This window comes from Podarcis muralis, chromosome 13, assembly GCF_964188315.1.
Source record: "Podarcis muralis chromosome 13, rPodMur119.hap1.1, whole genome shotgun sequence".
Taxonomy (NCBI): domain Eukaryota; kingdom Metazoa; phylum Chordata; class Lepidosauria; order Squamata; family Lacertidae; genus Podarcis; species Podarcis muralis.
In genome coordinates this window covers 3,651,749-3,665,976 of record NC_135667.1, presented here as the reverse complement: position 1 = coordinate 3,665,976, position 14,228 = coordinate 3,651,749, and the positions used below count along the sequence as shown (strand labels likewise).

Here is a 14,228-nt window from a genome sequence, read left to right as displayed (position 1 = left end):
TAGAGTTGGAAGAGACCGCGAGAGTCATCTAGTCCAACCCCCTGCAAGAAAGGAATATTTTGCCCAATGTGGGACTCGAACCCACAACCCACAAGAGTCTCATGTTGTACTGACTGAGTTATCCCAGGGATAGATATTCTAGACTGGAATCCCTGGACCAGATCCTGAGTGTGTACATGGGCAGTTGCCACCTACTTGGAGGAAGAGGTGACCAGACTACAGCTCTTGGGTGAGAAGTGACAGACAAGACCCTCTTAGCAGAATAATGGAAGGTGGGTTGCTAAGCAGGGTGCTGGCCTCAAAAGCTAGAGGGGTGGAAGAATACTCTGGCTCCAATTGAGGGCTATTCAAGGCTACAGATCAGCAGCAGAAAGATCACCTCATTAGCCTGGAGAGGCCTGCATTTTTGTGGATTCAAGGAGCACTTCCCTTTCCCTCTGGGGAGATTCGATCCTCATTGCTCAAGTTACAAAGCACATAATGGAGCTTTCCCCATCTCCCGAGATCCAAGATACATGACTTTTCCTGGACCTCTCAGCGGTGTAAACGCTCGAGGAAACGTCACACCATTTTACTAGATTAGACACGCCTGAGAAATTGCAGCACCACCTGAAGATCTATAGTAGCCTGCCATTTCAAGATCAAGAAAGAAGGAATTGGATCTCAACTCAGTTTTTCCTGTGACCGGTTTGATGACTTGGCAAGAAGTGAATTCTTAGACCTTGGACCGTACACTTTCTACCCCTCTCTGTGCCCTTATTACAGAGGTGGGCTTTTCCCATTTCAGCTCAGCCATTCTGCATGCAGACCTATTATATTGTTACAGCTGTATCTTGGTCTACAAACTTAATCTGTTCCAGAAGTCCATTCTTAAACCAAAGCGTTCTTAAACCAAGCGGTGCTTTCCCATCGCAGCGGAGGACTCAATTTACAAATGGAACACACTCAACAGTTCTGCTTCCAAGGCAAAGTTTGCAAACCAAAACACCTACTTCCGGGTTTGCCGCATTCTTAATCCAAGTTGTCCATAAACTAAGCTGTTCTTAAACCAAGGTATCACTGTACATTCATATCTCACCTTCACTCAAAGAACCTGAAGGTGGCAACACGTAGGTCTCGCAACATGCCTAGTGAGGTAGGTTAAGGTGAGAGAGTGACTGGCCAGAGGTCGCTCAGTAGTGAGTGAGCTTCACGGCTGTGTTTGGATTTGAACCCTGGTCTCCCATGTCCTAGTCCAACACACTAACCATTACGCCACACTGCCTCTCAAGCTGCTTGGCTTTACTTAATACTAACTTCAGTTCCAGGACAGTTTTTTATTATAATAATTTTTATTTTTTACCAACAACCAAACCACAAACAGTGAACCCCGCAGACGGCTGATACATTGGGTGTACATAATCAATAATAACATATTCAAATCAACCATATGTACAATTTTATATACCTTAACACTCCTCCATCCACAAGGTTTATTTGACTTTTAACATTTTAATTGCCGCAATTCCAGGACAGTTGAAAGGAAGGAGAGAAGTAATCTAGTAACAGTTCAGGTGTGTAGGTTTTAAGGCCCAGCCCGGGGGGGTGGGGGGTGGCAAAAGCAACCAGAAATCTTCCCTTTACCATTCAGATTTGACTGTATCTTATCTGCATAAGAGAAGCCTTCTGGATCAAGCCAGTGGCCCAACATCCTTTTCTCACAGTGGCCAATCCCTGGTGTAATGGTTGTCGGATCAGGCCCTGGGGAAAGACTGGTGATCTGGGTGGGTAGGTGGAGCAGCTGCTGCCTCTCTCAGCCTGCCCTACCTCACAGGGTGGTTGTTGTGACGATTGAATGAGCTGTGTGTGCTTGAACCATGTGCTATATGTTGACCTTGGAGGACTGGGGGGAAAGGTGAGATGTCAATGTAACAAATAAAGAAAAAGAATACAGTGGTACCTTGGTTCTCATATGCCTTGGTACTCAAACAACTTGGAACCCAAACACTGCAAACCCAGAAGCAAGTGTACCGCTGTGCAAACTTTTTCCAGAAGTCGAACGTGTTCCGTTTTGAGTGTTACACTTCCAATTTGAGTGGCACACTTCTGTTTGGAGCGTTACGCTGAGCTCTGTCATGTTTTTGCTATTTATTTTCCGTTTTTGTGGCTTTTTGTGTGTGTGTGTGACTGTGTGGAATCTAGTTCAGCTGCTGAATGATTGTGTGACTGCAGCACATTGTTTATTGCTTTTGTTTTACGGATCCATTGTCTCGTTAGATCGTAAAATGCATGCTAAATTGCTGTTTTGGGGATTGTTATTCAAAGCCTGGAACGGATTAATCAGTTTTGCATTGCTTGCTATGGGAAAGCGCGCCTTGGTTTTGGAACGCTTTGGTTTTGGAACGGACTTCCGGAACGGATTTACAGTGGAACCAAGGTGAACTTGCTGTATTGTTTTTAACACTCGATTGGGAGCCACCCAGAGTGGCTGGGGAAACTCAGCCAGATGGGCGGGGTATAAATCATCATCATCATCTCCCAGGGTCCTTTCCTACCCTAAAAGGGGGTGGGCATTGCAGACTGTCAATCAAGAACCCATTTGCTTTTGAACCCAAAAATAGGGTCCTTTCCCATCCAATGGGGAAAGAGATGTTGTTCAGTTGTGTCCGCCTCTTTGTGACCCCCTGGACCAGAGCACGCCAGGCACCTCTGTCCTCCACTACCTCCCGCAGTTTGGTCAAACTCATGCTGGTACCTTCAAGAACACTATCCAACCATCTCGTCCTCCGTCGTCCCCTTCTCCTTGTGCCCTCCATCTTTCCCAACATCAGGGTCTTTTCCAGGGAGTCTTCTCTTCTCATGAGGGGGCCAAAGTCTTGGAGCCTCAGCTTCAGGATCTGTCCTTCCAGTGAGCACTCAGGGCTGATTTCCTTCAGAATGGACAGGTTGGATCTTCTCGCAGTCCATGGGACTCTCAAGAGTCTCCTCCAGCACCAGAATTCAAAAGCATCCATTCTTCGGCCATCAGCCTTCTTCATGGTCCAGCTCTCACTTCCATACATCACTACTGGGAAAACCAGAGCTTTAACTATACGGACCTTTGTTGGCAAGGTGATGTCTCTGCTTTTTAAGATGCTGTCTAGGTTTGTCATTGCTTTTCTCCCAAGAAGCAGGCGTCTTTTAATTTCGTGGCTGCTGTCACCATCTGCAGTGATCATGGAGCCCAAGAAAGTAAAATCTATCACTACCTCCATTTCTTCCCCTTCTATTTGCCAGGAGGTGATGGGACCAGTGGGGAAAGAGTCCATAAATAACCCCTGGGGTGTGTGGGTGTCTTTATCTAATCCCCGCAGGTTTCTATTGCCCCCCCCCCCCCATTTCCCTCCTTTAAACGGGAAACTCCCTCTCCCTCTCCCAAGCCTCCTTTCCTAGGGCGACCCATTCCAGACCACATCTCCCAGCATGCTCCTCTCCTCTCTCCCTCCATTTTGGAGCCTGTGAGAGGAAGAGGCGGACCCGGCGCCTCTCCCTCCTTCCCCTCGCGCTGCGCCTGCCGGGACTTGGAGTTCTCCGCGGGGGGACTCGGTTTCCCGAGATGCTCTGGGGCGGCGGCGGCGAGGGGCGGGGCCTGGCTGTGGGGCTCCTCCGGGAGGGAGGAGGGAGCGGCGGAGTCGGGCGGCACCGGCGGGCGAGGAGGGAGGAGGAGGAGGAGGAGGAGGAGGAGGAGGAGGAGGGTCTCCCGGCGGCGGCGGCGGGTCTCTGGGAGGGTCTTGGCGGCTTGGGGGGCGCTGGCGGGTTCCCGAGCCCCGCGGCCGTCGCGGGCACCGGCGGGGCGGAGAGGCGGCCGGCTGGCTGGCTGGGCAGGGGGCCGGCTATGGCGGAGCCCAGCCCTGAAGGTAAAGGGGGCCTCGCAGACCCACACTTGGGGGGCGGCGGGGGGGACGACGACGCCGAGGCTGTGGGGTTTTTTTGCGCCGAGGCTCTGTGGGGGCGCCCCTCCCAAGGAAAAATAATATTTATTTTTTTGGGGGGGGGAGAGGCTGCGGAGACCCCCCCCCCCAGTTGTGGGGCTGGGAGCGTCTTCGTGTGGGGAGAAGGAGGGCCGGGGAGGCGAATTTGGGGGAGACCCACCGTGTGGGGGGCTGGAGTTGCGAGGGGGGGGTGAAGGAGGAGTGGGTTTGTTGTTGGGGGGGGAGAGGAAAAGTGGACGCCCCTCCCGGGAGATTAGGGGGCGAGGAGAGGTTGGGGGGCTGGCGTTGGGTGTGTGTGTGGGGGGGAGCTAAGGGGGCGGGAAGGAAGATTGCTTGTTTTGTGGGGGGGGGGGCAAAGTGGACGCCCCTCCTCGGAGGGAAAAGAGGCCGCGAGATTTTTTTTGGGGGGGGGCTGTTCTGGAGTTGTGGGGGGCGAGGGTGTGCGCTTGGGGGGGGGGGAGGAAAGAAGAGGCAAAGTCCGTCGGTGGAAAGGGGTCACCGGTTTGGGGGGGGCAGGTGGTGTCAGAGCAGAGAGAGCCTGGTCGGTGGGGAGGGGAGACTTAGGGGGGGGAGAGGAGAGGAAGAGAGTTGGTTATGGGGGGGCAGCACCCCTTTTTTTCCTTGCTGGGGGGTGTGGGTAAGATGGAGGCAGCGTCGTGGAGTGGGGGGGGGGGCTGTTGTGTTTGGGAGCGGCTGGGAAGAACCAGGTGAAAGGGGAGCGAGTTGGAAGTGTGGGGTGTGGGGGGGGGGGGAGAAAGAGGAGGGAGTCGGACCGGGGAGAAAACCGGAGTGGGGGGGGGGAAGCGAGGAAGAAAGTTGGGAGGGGGAGGGGAGGCACGTGGAGGAGGGGCGGCGGGGGGGGGAGAGCAATGAGGAAATGAGGCTTCTTAAGGGGGGTGTCTGTTGGAGGGCATTAAGGAATTGGGGGGCCCTGGGGGGTCTCAGATCAGGAGGGGGAGACAGGCGTCCTGGGTGTGTGGTTGTGGGGGGGGTGCGCTCCAGCTTCCCCCTTTCCGCTTCCCTGTAGAAATGGCGGGGTGTCTTGTCTGTCTAGGTCTGATCTTGGATGTTATGGGGGGGGGGGGATAGACACTTCCGTGTCTTGAGCGTATATTTTTATTTGGGGGGGGGAAGGTATAAACCTAAATATATTTTGGAGTGGAAATTTGGGGAAGGGTTCAAAGCAGGCGGGGTGGGGTGGGGGCTTCACTGTGTCCTGGCCTTTTTCTCTGAAGGCTGTAGGGAAGCCCCCCCCTCCCCAAAATAAGGGGTCCGGGAGGTTCTGTCAGGGCTCTCTGTCACCCCACAGCCATCTCCCTTGACTTGCCTCCGGGTGGGGGAATCCCTGTGCCTTCATTCCTGGGGAGAAAGTAGGATTTTCCCCTCGCTTTGTGCTGGTCGGTGTGGAGTTGTTGCAAGTCTCCCTTCCTGGACCCCCCTCGACTGACCCCCTTCCCGGTTCTTGTTTTCCAGATCCGCCTCCAAACCTCAAACCGGAGACACAGGTAAAAAAAACAACACAAAATACAAAAGCCTCTATTTGATGGTTGATTCCCCCTCTGCCCCCCCCCAAAAAAACCCTACCTCAAACTTGGGCCCCAATAAAAAATCCCATTTGTTTCCGTGGGGTGGCTCCGTTCTTCTGGGGGACCCCCTCCTCTTCCTCCCCCCGCCTTTTCATCCCTGCTCCCTTGGAGGCGGCCAAAAGTCTTTCCGAAAGGTTGCAACATCCTTTTTGCATGTGCTCTCCCCCCCCCCCCGCCTTTAGCAAAAAGAGAGAGAGAGAGAGCAAGCAAAGGATATTCTGTGGGTGACGGAAAAGACTCTTTCCCCCCCCCTCTCTCCCTCCCCCCCCATATTTAACCCTTTGCACTCTTCGCATGTCCTGGGAGAGACCTGACTTGCATTTCTAGCTGTGGGAGCCTGTGGTTTTTTTTGGGGGGGGGGCGGGAACAGGATGTTACTGCTCAGTTCTCTCTAGGAATAACTCCCCTTTTCTTATTTTCACCCGTTGTGGGGTATGTGTGATGCGGTTGTGAAGGAGCCTAGAGATTTGTGGGTGGCCGGTAGAAGGGGGGGGGGGCTACCTCTGTCTGCATTAACACCTCCCCTCCCCACTTCCTGCCTCTCTCCCCCAGTCTCACCAGCCTCCGGAGAAGCGAAGGCGAACTATTGAGGATTTCAACAAGTTCTGCAGTTTCGTCCTAGCCTACGCTGGCTACATCCCTTCCTCTAAGGAGGTTAGTTTGGTGTCCCCCCCCCCCAGCGAGAATCCTGCCCCCCCCAATCTCCCCCTTTTATCCTACTGGCTTATTAAGTGAACAAATATGCGTCCGCTCAGTTTCAAAGCATGCAGTTTAATATTTTTCTGGTGTGTGTGTCGGGGTACAGGGGTTGTCCTAGCACCTTCCCAGAAGCAAGCTCGGTGATCTGTTGTTAAATCCAAACCCGGCTCCGTGAAGTTCTAAAAAGGTGCATTTGGGATTCTTCCAAACCTTCGCTCCTAAGCCCTTGGCCTCCTGCTCTCTCGGCATTGTCTCCACGCAGTCTTCTTGCCAGAGCCCCTTGGAAGCTGCGGCAAATGCCCGCGGGAACTACGAGGCCCAGAATGCCCTGCGGCATGGCCATTTTGCTGGGAGGCCCTGGCGTGTTGCATGCTGGGAAGTGTAGGCTGCTGTTCTGGAAGCGAGGGGGCGGACATGTCCTGGCTTGTTATGCGGCACGGCTCGGGAGGCTTCCCGAAGTGCATGCTGGGAATTGTAGTTGCTCTTTTCCTGCTACGGACCTGCCCTTCCTGGGACTCCGCTTGAACCTGCTCACAAGGGCTTAGGGCTAAAGAAGGCTCCCGAGCCTCGTGAACCCAGCCTGTCCCCCCACACCAGGGATTTATCGAACTTCCATATCAGATGGGCTACCATACTTCTTGTTTTAGGAGTTAGGCATCGGCTTATGGGTGTTGCTTGAAAGGCTCAGTGGTTGCAAACACGAGACATTTGCTGCTTCAGCTGTCAGGGTACCCTGTGCTCCATTTTTAAAATTCCCTTTCTACCAGTTAGTCTCTCTCTAGGCAGGGTTTGTTCTAATACTCAGTGGGACACTTTTTTTGCACGAGGGGAACAAATTTTTCGAGCTGCTGGGAATGTGGATTCTAACCAGGAGCTCTGCTGTCGCTTAAAAGGAAGTTGATAAAAGTGCACATAATAAAGATGTACCCTCTCACTGTATAAAAGGATCTAGTGACTTCTGTTTCAGTGTATCTGAAGTGTGCATGCACATGAAAGCTCATACCAATAACAAACTTAGTTGGTCTTTAAGATGCTACTGGAAGGAATTTTTTTTATCATAAAGATGAATATCGTTTATTTTCAACTTTCGCCAGCTAGTCAAGTAGCAGCTTACTAAGGCTTACTTACTCACTTGCCCATTTTTTTTTGCAAGACACCTTTATTTTTCTTGTTCCCTCTCTTTTGATTTCTCTCATTGCACCTTCTTGTCTCTTTCTGTAGCTTTCCCCCCATTTCTTTCAGCTAGAAAATTTTCTAGGGCAAGGGACTCCCAAACTTTTCTTTTCCCCGCAGACCACTGAGGAGCTTACTAATTTTTCTGCTGGCTGTAGCGCTCGTGATTTTTCAACCGTATTTTTATTGCTTCTTTCTGTTTCTCACGTACTGCATCTTAATGCGCTCTTTAGAATTCAAACTGCAATATAAAGCATGTTATAAATAAAAGAAGCCATTAAGAAGAGAGTTAAAAATCAATATGAATATTTAAATGCGATGGACGTGGCACCTCCTGGCTTCAGCCCACAACTCCACGAAACACTGCGGACCGTTGCTCTGGAGCGAGGGAAAGGAAGCTGCCTTTATCCCGAGTTATAACATTGGTCCATCTCAGGGACGGATCTGCTATAAAACTGATGAAGAGAGGGGCCCCAGAAGCGACTTTTGTCCACGTTGCTTAAATGTTTCGCGTCCAGTAGACCCAGTTTGAGTCGCATGACTCAAATAGATTAATTTATTTGTTGCATCTATTTCCAAATTTTGTTCCATCTATTTCCGGGGACGCGGGTGGCGCTGTGGGTTAAACCACAGAGCCTAGGACTTGCCGATCAGAAGGTCAGTGGTTCGAATCCCCGCAACGGGGGGAGCTCCCGTTGCTCAGTCCCTGCTCCTGCCAACCTAGCAGTTCGAAAGCATGTCAAAGTGCAAGTAGATAAATAGGTACCGCCCTGGCGGGAAGGTAAATGGCGTTTCCGTGCGCTGCTCTGGTTTGCCAGAAGCGGCTTAGTCATGCTGGCCACATGACCCGGAAGCTGTACGCCGGCTCCCTCGGCCAGTAAAGCAAGATGAGCGCCAGAACCCCAGAGTTGGCCACGACTGGACCTAATGGTCAGGGGTCCCTTTACCTATTTCCACAATCCCAACGTTTGGCAGCCAGTAGTCCAGATGCTGCGAAGGTGTGCTGATCTGTTGTGGAACAGCCGCATTGAAGAAGCTAGCAGTGGTTACCCAGACCCTGTTGCTGGTTGCAAAGGGGCCCCCATGGCAGTTCAGGATTCAGGGCCCCCAGAGTGTAGGTCAATGGTCAGTTCAGTTCAGTATTGTCTGCACTGACGGCCAGCCGTGGCACTCCAGGGTTTCAGGCAGGAAGACTGTCAGAGAGAGAGAGGGACCTTCTGCATGCAGAGCAAGTGGTCTACCCTGGGCTGTGGCCCCTCCCTGGATTTGGTGGTTTGTATGCAGTGCTTGCTGCGGAGATGTTTGGGAGGCGGGGAAGCTTAGCATACTCCCTGCTTCCTAGGAAACCTGACGTTCTTTGGGTTGGGTTGTTTAAGACGCTCCTACACAGGTTAGCGCAGAAGTTCCGTTTTATATTGTTCGAAAAGCATTGTTCAGAATAATGGCTTGCATGACCCTCCGAGGAAGATAATAATGCAATAAAATTCAAAACCGTAGCCACTTAATTGCACGTTTATTCAAAATCCAATTAAAGCTGTTTAGTTTAATTAATTCTGCAAAACAGATGAACTCGATCCATTGAACCATAGAATTGTAGAGCTGAGGGTCATCTAGTCCAGCCCCCTTAAATGCAGGAATCTTTTGCCCATTGCAGGGCGCGAACCCACAGCCCTAAGTTCCTCACGGAACTCTAGCCCAATAGTTGCCATTAATCTGATATGAAATTATTTTAGAATGTTGTATCATTTTACTGTTGTTAGCCGCTTCCTGAGCCTGGCTTCGGCTGGGGGGGGGGCGTGATATAAATAAATAAATTATTATTATTATTATTATTATTATTATTATTATTAGTCTCATGTTCTACTGACTGAGCTATCCACAGGGACCACAAAGGAGCTATCAGTTGATATCATCTTTTCAAAGCCTGGTAGTTATTATGCATTATCAAAGTCTTTCCTGCATTGCAGAGAGTAGGACTAAATGACTCTTGTGGTCTCTTCCAATTCTGCAATTCTATTTACACCACCTGCTACAACCCTTGCCTCTCAGATCTCCCCCCAGGAACCCCACTGCCCCTTTGAATCCCACTCCTCTGGGAAGAAAAAGCGGAGGAGAGTGCTGGGCACCCGGGAAAAGTAGCCTGAGGAATTAATCTCTTTCCTCTGCCCTCCCCAAACCCCACAGGAAAATGACTGGACGCCCTCCGGCTCAAACTCCCCCATCCGCCCAGAGAGCGTGGTGGACAGCGACGGCTGGGAGTCGACGCACTCGGACCTGCACACGATCGAGACCTTCGTCAAGAAGGCCAAGTCTTCGAAGAAGAAGGCAGCCTTCCGCCGCCTCAAGTCCGACAGCTCTCTGCTGGAGAAGATGAAGCTCAAGGACTCCCTGTTTGACTTGGACCCCGTCAGCAAGCAGCAGCAGCCGCCGCTGGCGGGGCCGAAGGGGGCCCTGGACAAGAAGAAGGACAAGCGGAATCGGAAGTCTGCCCTGGACGCGGGCGGAGGAGCCAAGCGGAACCGGGGCGGGGGCGGCGGCGACCCGGTGGGGGAGAAGCGCTCTCGCATCAAAAAGAGCAAGAAGCGGAAGTTGAAAAAGGCCGAGCGGAGCGAAAAGAAGCACAAGGCTTCCCTGAGCGAGACGGACTCTGAGGAGGAAGAGGGGGCGGCAGTGGCGCCTCGGCGGCCCAGAGGGGAGGAGGGTTCGGCCACGGCAGCCACGGCGTTGGTCTCTGTGCAGGCTCCGCCGGAGCTGTTGGCTGCCAACTTCCCCATTAAGCTTGAGGACACGGAAGGGAAAGGGGGGATCAGTACGGAGACCAGCCAGGATGGGGAAGGCAGCTCCAGCGAAGGCGAGATGAGGGTCATGGATGAGGACATCATGGTGGAATCAGGTGAGGAGGCGGAGGTGTCCCGGAAGGGACACAGGCAACGCAACTTAATGCACAGCGTTACATGGGCGTAAAAGCAATGGGCACATTATTAGTTGCGTTTATATCCCAACTTTTTCTCCCAAGTTCCTCAAGGTTCATGGTTTGCCCAACCTCCTGGTAATCCCCACAGCCCTGTGAGGTAGGTGAAGCTGAGATTTCAACCCTGATCTCCCAGGTCCTTTTCCAGCACGCTAACCTCTGCACCACGTATGTCACCAGGTAATGCTTCCCCCTGCGTTCTTGGAAGTTTCGTCTGGTGACACGGCCAGCTGATTTTCACGTTTCCGCCAGGCTGTCCTCTGGGATCAATAGCCAGTGGCAGGCTTGTCCTCTGTCATCAAACACCTCCAGCTTGTTGTTGTTTTTTTTATTTAAAGTATTTGCTTTGCATAGGGCCACGGGTGGCGCTGTGGGTAAAAGCCTCAGCGCCTAGGGCTTGCCGATCGAAAGGTCGGCTGTTCGAATTCCCACGGCGGGGTGCGCTCCCGTTGCTCGGTCCCAGCGCCTGCCAACCTAGCAGTTCGAAAACACCTCCGGGTGCAAGTAGATAAATAGGGACAGCTTAATAGCGGGAAGGTAAACGGCGTTTCCGTGTGCTGCGCTGGCTCGCAAGAGCAGCGATGTCACACTGGCCACGTGACCCGGAAGTGTCTCCGGACAGCGCTGGCGCCCGGCCTCTTGAGTGAGATGGGCGCACAACCCCCGAGTCTGGCAAGACTGGCCTGTACGGGTAGGGGTACCTTTACCTTTACCTTTATTTGCTTTACATAAAAAGCCCCTTAAATTTTCAAAGGAGTGGGGTGCTTTTTTTCCTTTTTGTTTAACTGCATCATATCAGGCTCTTCTCCCCATCTCCGCACACATTTTCCCCACCCTAAAAGTGGGGCCCGGAGTATAATAGTGCTTGCTTTAATTTAGCAAAAGCTTTTTCAGAAGTCAAGCGAGAGTTGGAGCTGGATTGTGCTTCGCTTCTCACATTCGTTGGAACACCCGCCGCCCCAGAGAACCTTCCTGATTCCCCGGGGTGTGTTGACCTCACAAAGCAGTGAGATCTCTGGAAGATTAAGAGAGGAACAAATGACCGGCCTGTGGGAGCTGTAGTTGAACTACACCAGGGAGGGCCTTGGTGGATCAGTTCAAGGTCCACCTCTTCCAGCATTTCTCGCCAGCACGCTAGCAAGCATTGACGTTGTTTGGGCTTTCTCCAGAATCCCCGGGGATACAACCCTGGCCTTGGTTTTGTTAAGCATCTCTGAGGTTCCGCCTCGCTGGGGTGCTCATTATTTTGCGCCCCTGTCTTTTAATCTATTTTAAGCTGCTGTGAGGTGCCTTGGAGTCTTTCCAGTGAAGAGGTGTTCAGGAATTTAATGAACTACAGCTCCCGCACAGGCCAGTGAGAGGTGTAGGTCAAAACATCTGCTTGGGAAGGCTGCAATGTGCAGTTGACCAGCGAGGCAGCAGGTCTCTGTGCATGCCCTTTCCTAACTGAGTGGGGTGAGTGGACTGGTTTGGGCCAATGGGAGCAGGGTGTTTCCCAGGCTCAGGTTCAGATCTTGCACATAGGTAATAAACGCGGTTGCTGGCTGTCCTGATCTGGGATTTCCCCATCCCTCATATTATAGCAAACATCTCTGACGCTTTCAGCTCTGTGAGGGTGGAGTGGGTACTTGGTATGCACCTATCCTGACTTAGGCAGGTAATTTGTCTTCCATATTTATTTATCCTTTTGGTCATGGTTTTAGTCCACTTCTAGGCAGGGTGTAAATGCCACGAATCAGCATTTACCACCCGTTCAGCCTTTGATTCTGTTTTCATCACACACTGCCTGCATATCCTCAAGCATATTATTATTATTGTTGTTGTCTTATGGACTAGAAACTTAACAAGAAAACTTGAGGTTCCTGTGGTGTTACATTTCAAGCCAGATAACCAAACGTGTGTTGTGCGATTGTGGGTGAGCGAAATTTCTGAAATTTGTTCCTCTGTTCCTCCAGGGGATGACTCTTGGGACCTCATCACTTGCTACTGCCAGAAGCCATTTGCGGGCCGCCCCATGATCGAGTGCAATCAGTGCGGCACCTGGATCCACCTCTCCTGCGCCAAGATCAAGAAGACCAACGTCCCCGACATCTTCTACTGTCAGAAGTGCAAGGAAGGTTCTCGCAAGCTGCCGCTGCTGCCGCCCCCGGCGGTTCCCAGCGCAACCGTCGCCGTTGCGTCCAGGGGAGGTGGGGAGCCCTAGCTCAGGAGGGGAGGACAGGCGGCTCTGCGCTGGGCTTCCATCCCAGAGGGGCAGAAAAGACTGGACAGGGTCGGGAGCCTGCTCTGGACTGGTATCCAAAAGGAGCCTCAGTTCCTTGGAGGCGGAAGACGGAGGTGCTTGGGGTACTTGCGGTGGTGGTAGTCCCAGCACCCGGGAGGCAGAGAGGCTGCCCCTCCAGGCAGATTCTGGCTGGCAATTGCAGGCCTCTCGCTTCAGACCCACTCGCCCTTTGGGGGTTGATCCCGGCCCACCTCCATGTTCTCTGCGAAGGAGAATGGCATTTGGAGGCTGACACCGGTGGGCCGGAATGACGAAACTGAAAACCAGGAAGGTTCCTGTTTTCACTTGCTGGGATGCACATAGCGTTGGGGGAGAGGCAGAGAGAGGGCACTAGGAAGTGGGGTAGAAGCACCTCTTCGTTTTTGTTTTAGCTCTTTCCCCCACCACCTATCCTCCCCTGCCCCAGTAAAGTTCACCTGTAAATAGACTGAATGCAAAAGGGTTTTTTTTTTTTCTGGCTTCGTTTATTTTCTCCCTCCCATCACACCCCCAGTTGGAAGACTCTTCTTTATTTTCCTTTTTAAAAAAATGTTCTCTGGCATTTGTTTTAATGCCTCCAGATTCAGAGTTTGATGCCAACTGAGGGATACAGCCCAAGAAAGGAGGCTGGATAAAAAAAGTAATTTTTTTTTTTAAGTAAACCTTTACAGGGGTTTTTTTTTTCCCCTTTGGAGGGGCCCGGAGATTTTGTCCCTGTTGAAACTGAATAATATATATATATTTTAAATTCTGAGAGAGAGAATAGAAGGGTTTTGTTTACTCCCCCTCCCCAGTATTAACATCCCCCAGGGATTGTGAGGGGGTGAACTTTGTCAGGGAAACCCTTGCGATTTTGCTGGCTTCAAAATAAAAAGGGACGACTTATTTGTGTTTTCTGACTGCTCCCATTGAGCATAAGGATGAGGCAGAGGTTCCAGAGAGCGAGACAAAAGAGTTTGGGTTTGATGAAGAATGGCAAGCCCACTTATTTTTTAAGAAACACATCAGAAACTCCCCATGCCAGGATTCCCAGTTCTCTCATAACTCCTGTTCTGCTGCAAAACCCCATATTTTACCTGCTCCCCATTTCAGGTTAGCTGTTCTGATCAGTGGGGGTTTCTGGTTGGGTTCCCCCCCCTCCAGCTCCCACCCTTTTTCGTTATAATATTTGAAACTGTGTACATGGCAGAGTTTTTGAATGTAAATAAAAGATGTGGACCCTTTTGCGTTTGTACAGAAGGCTGCGATCATCATTAATGTTCCTTCCTTATAAAACAAAGGCACTGCTTTGGGGAGGGGGACGGATTGGTGTACAGTGGTACCTCGGGTTACATGCGCTTCAGGTTACAGACTCCGCTAACCCAGAAATATTACCTCGGGTTAAGAACTTTGCTTCAGGATGAGAACAGAAATCGTGCTCCGGCGGCACGGCGGCAGCGGGAGGCCCCATTAGCTAAAGTGGTGCTTCAGGTTAAGAACAGTTTCAGGTTAAGAACGGACCTCCGGAACGAATTAAGTACTTAACCCGAGGTACCACTGTAGTTGGTCAATGCTCCGAATGTGGTTGAACCTTTCTGGCCCATCGG

General features: G+C 51.7%; 1 protein-coding gene across 1 annotated transcript; it reads left to right on the top strand.

The window, feature by feature from the left end:
- The first annotated feature begins 3,559 nt into the window (after nt 1-3,559).
- PHF23 (PHD finger protein 23) lies at nt 3,560-13,865 on the top strand. Its single transcript, XM_028702579.2, has 5 exons — nt 3,560-3,875; nt 5,424-5,455; nt 6,089-6,190; nt 9,593-10,301; nt 12,335-13,865. The coding sequence occupies exons 1-5, from the start codon at nt 3,575-3,577 to the stop codon at nt 12,580-12,582; spliced, it is 1,392 nt and encodes a 463-aa protein (XP_028558412.2). The 5' UTR covers nt 3,560-3,574; the 3' UTR covers nt 12,583-13,865.
- The last annotated feature ends 363 nt before the right edge of the window (nt 13,866-14,228 follow it).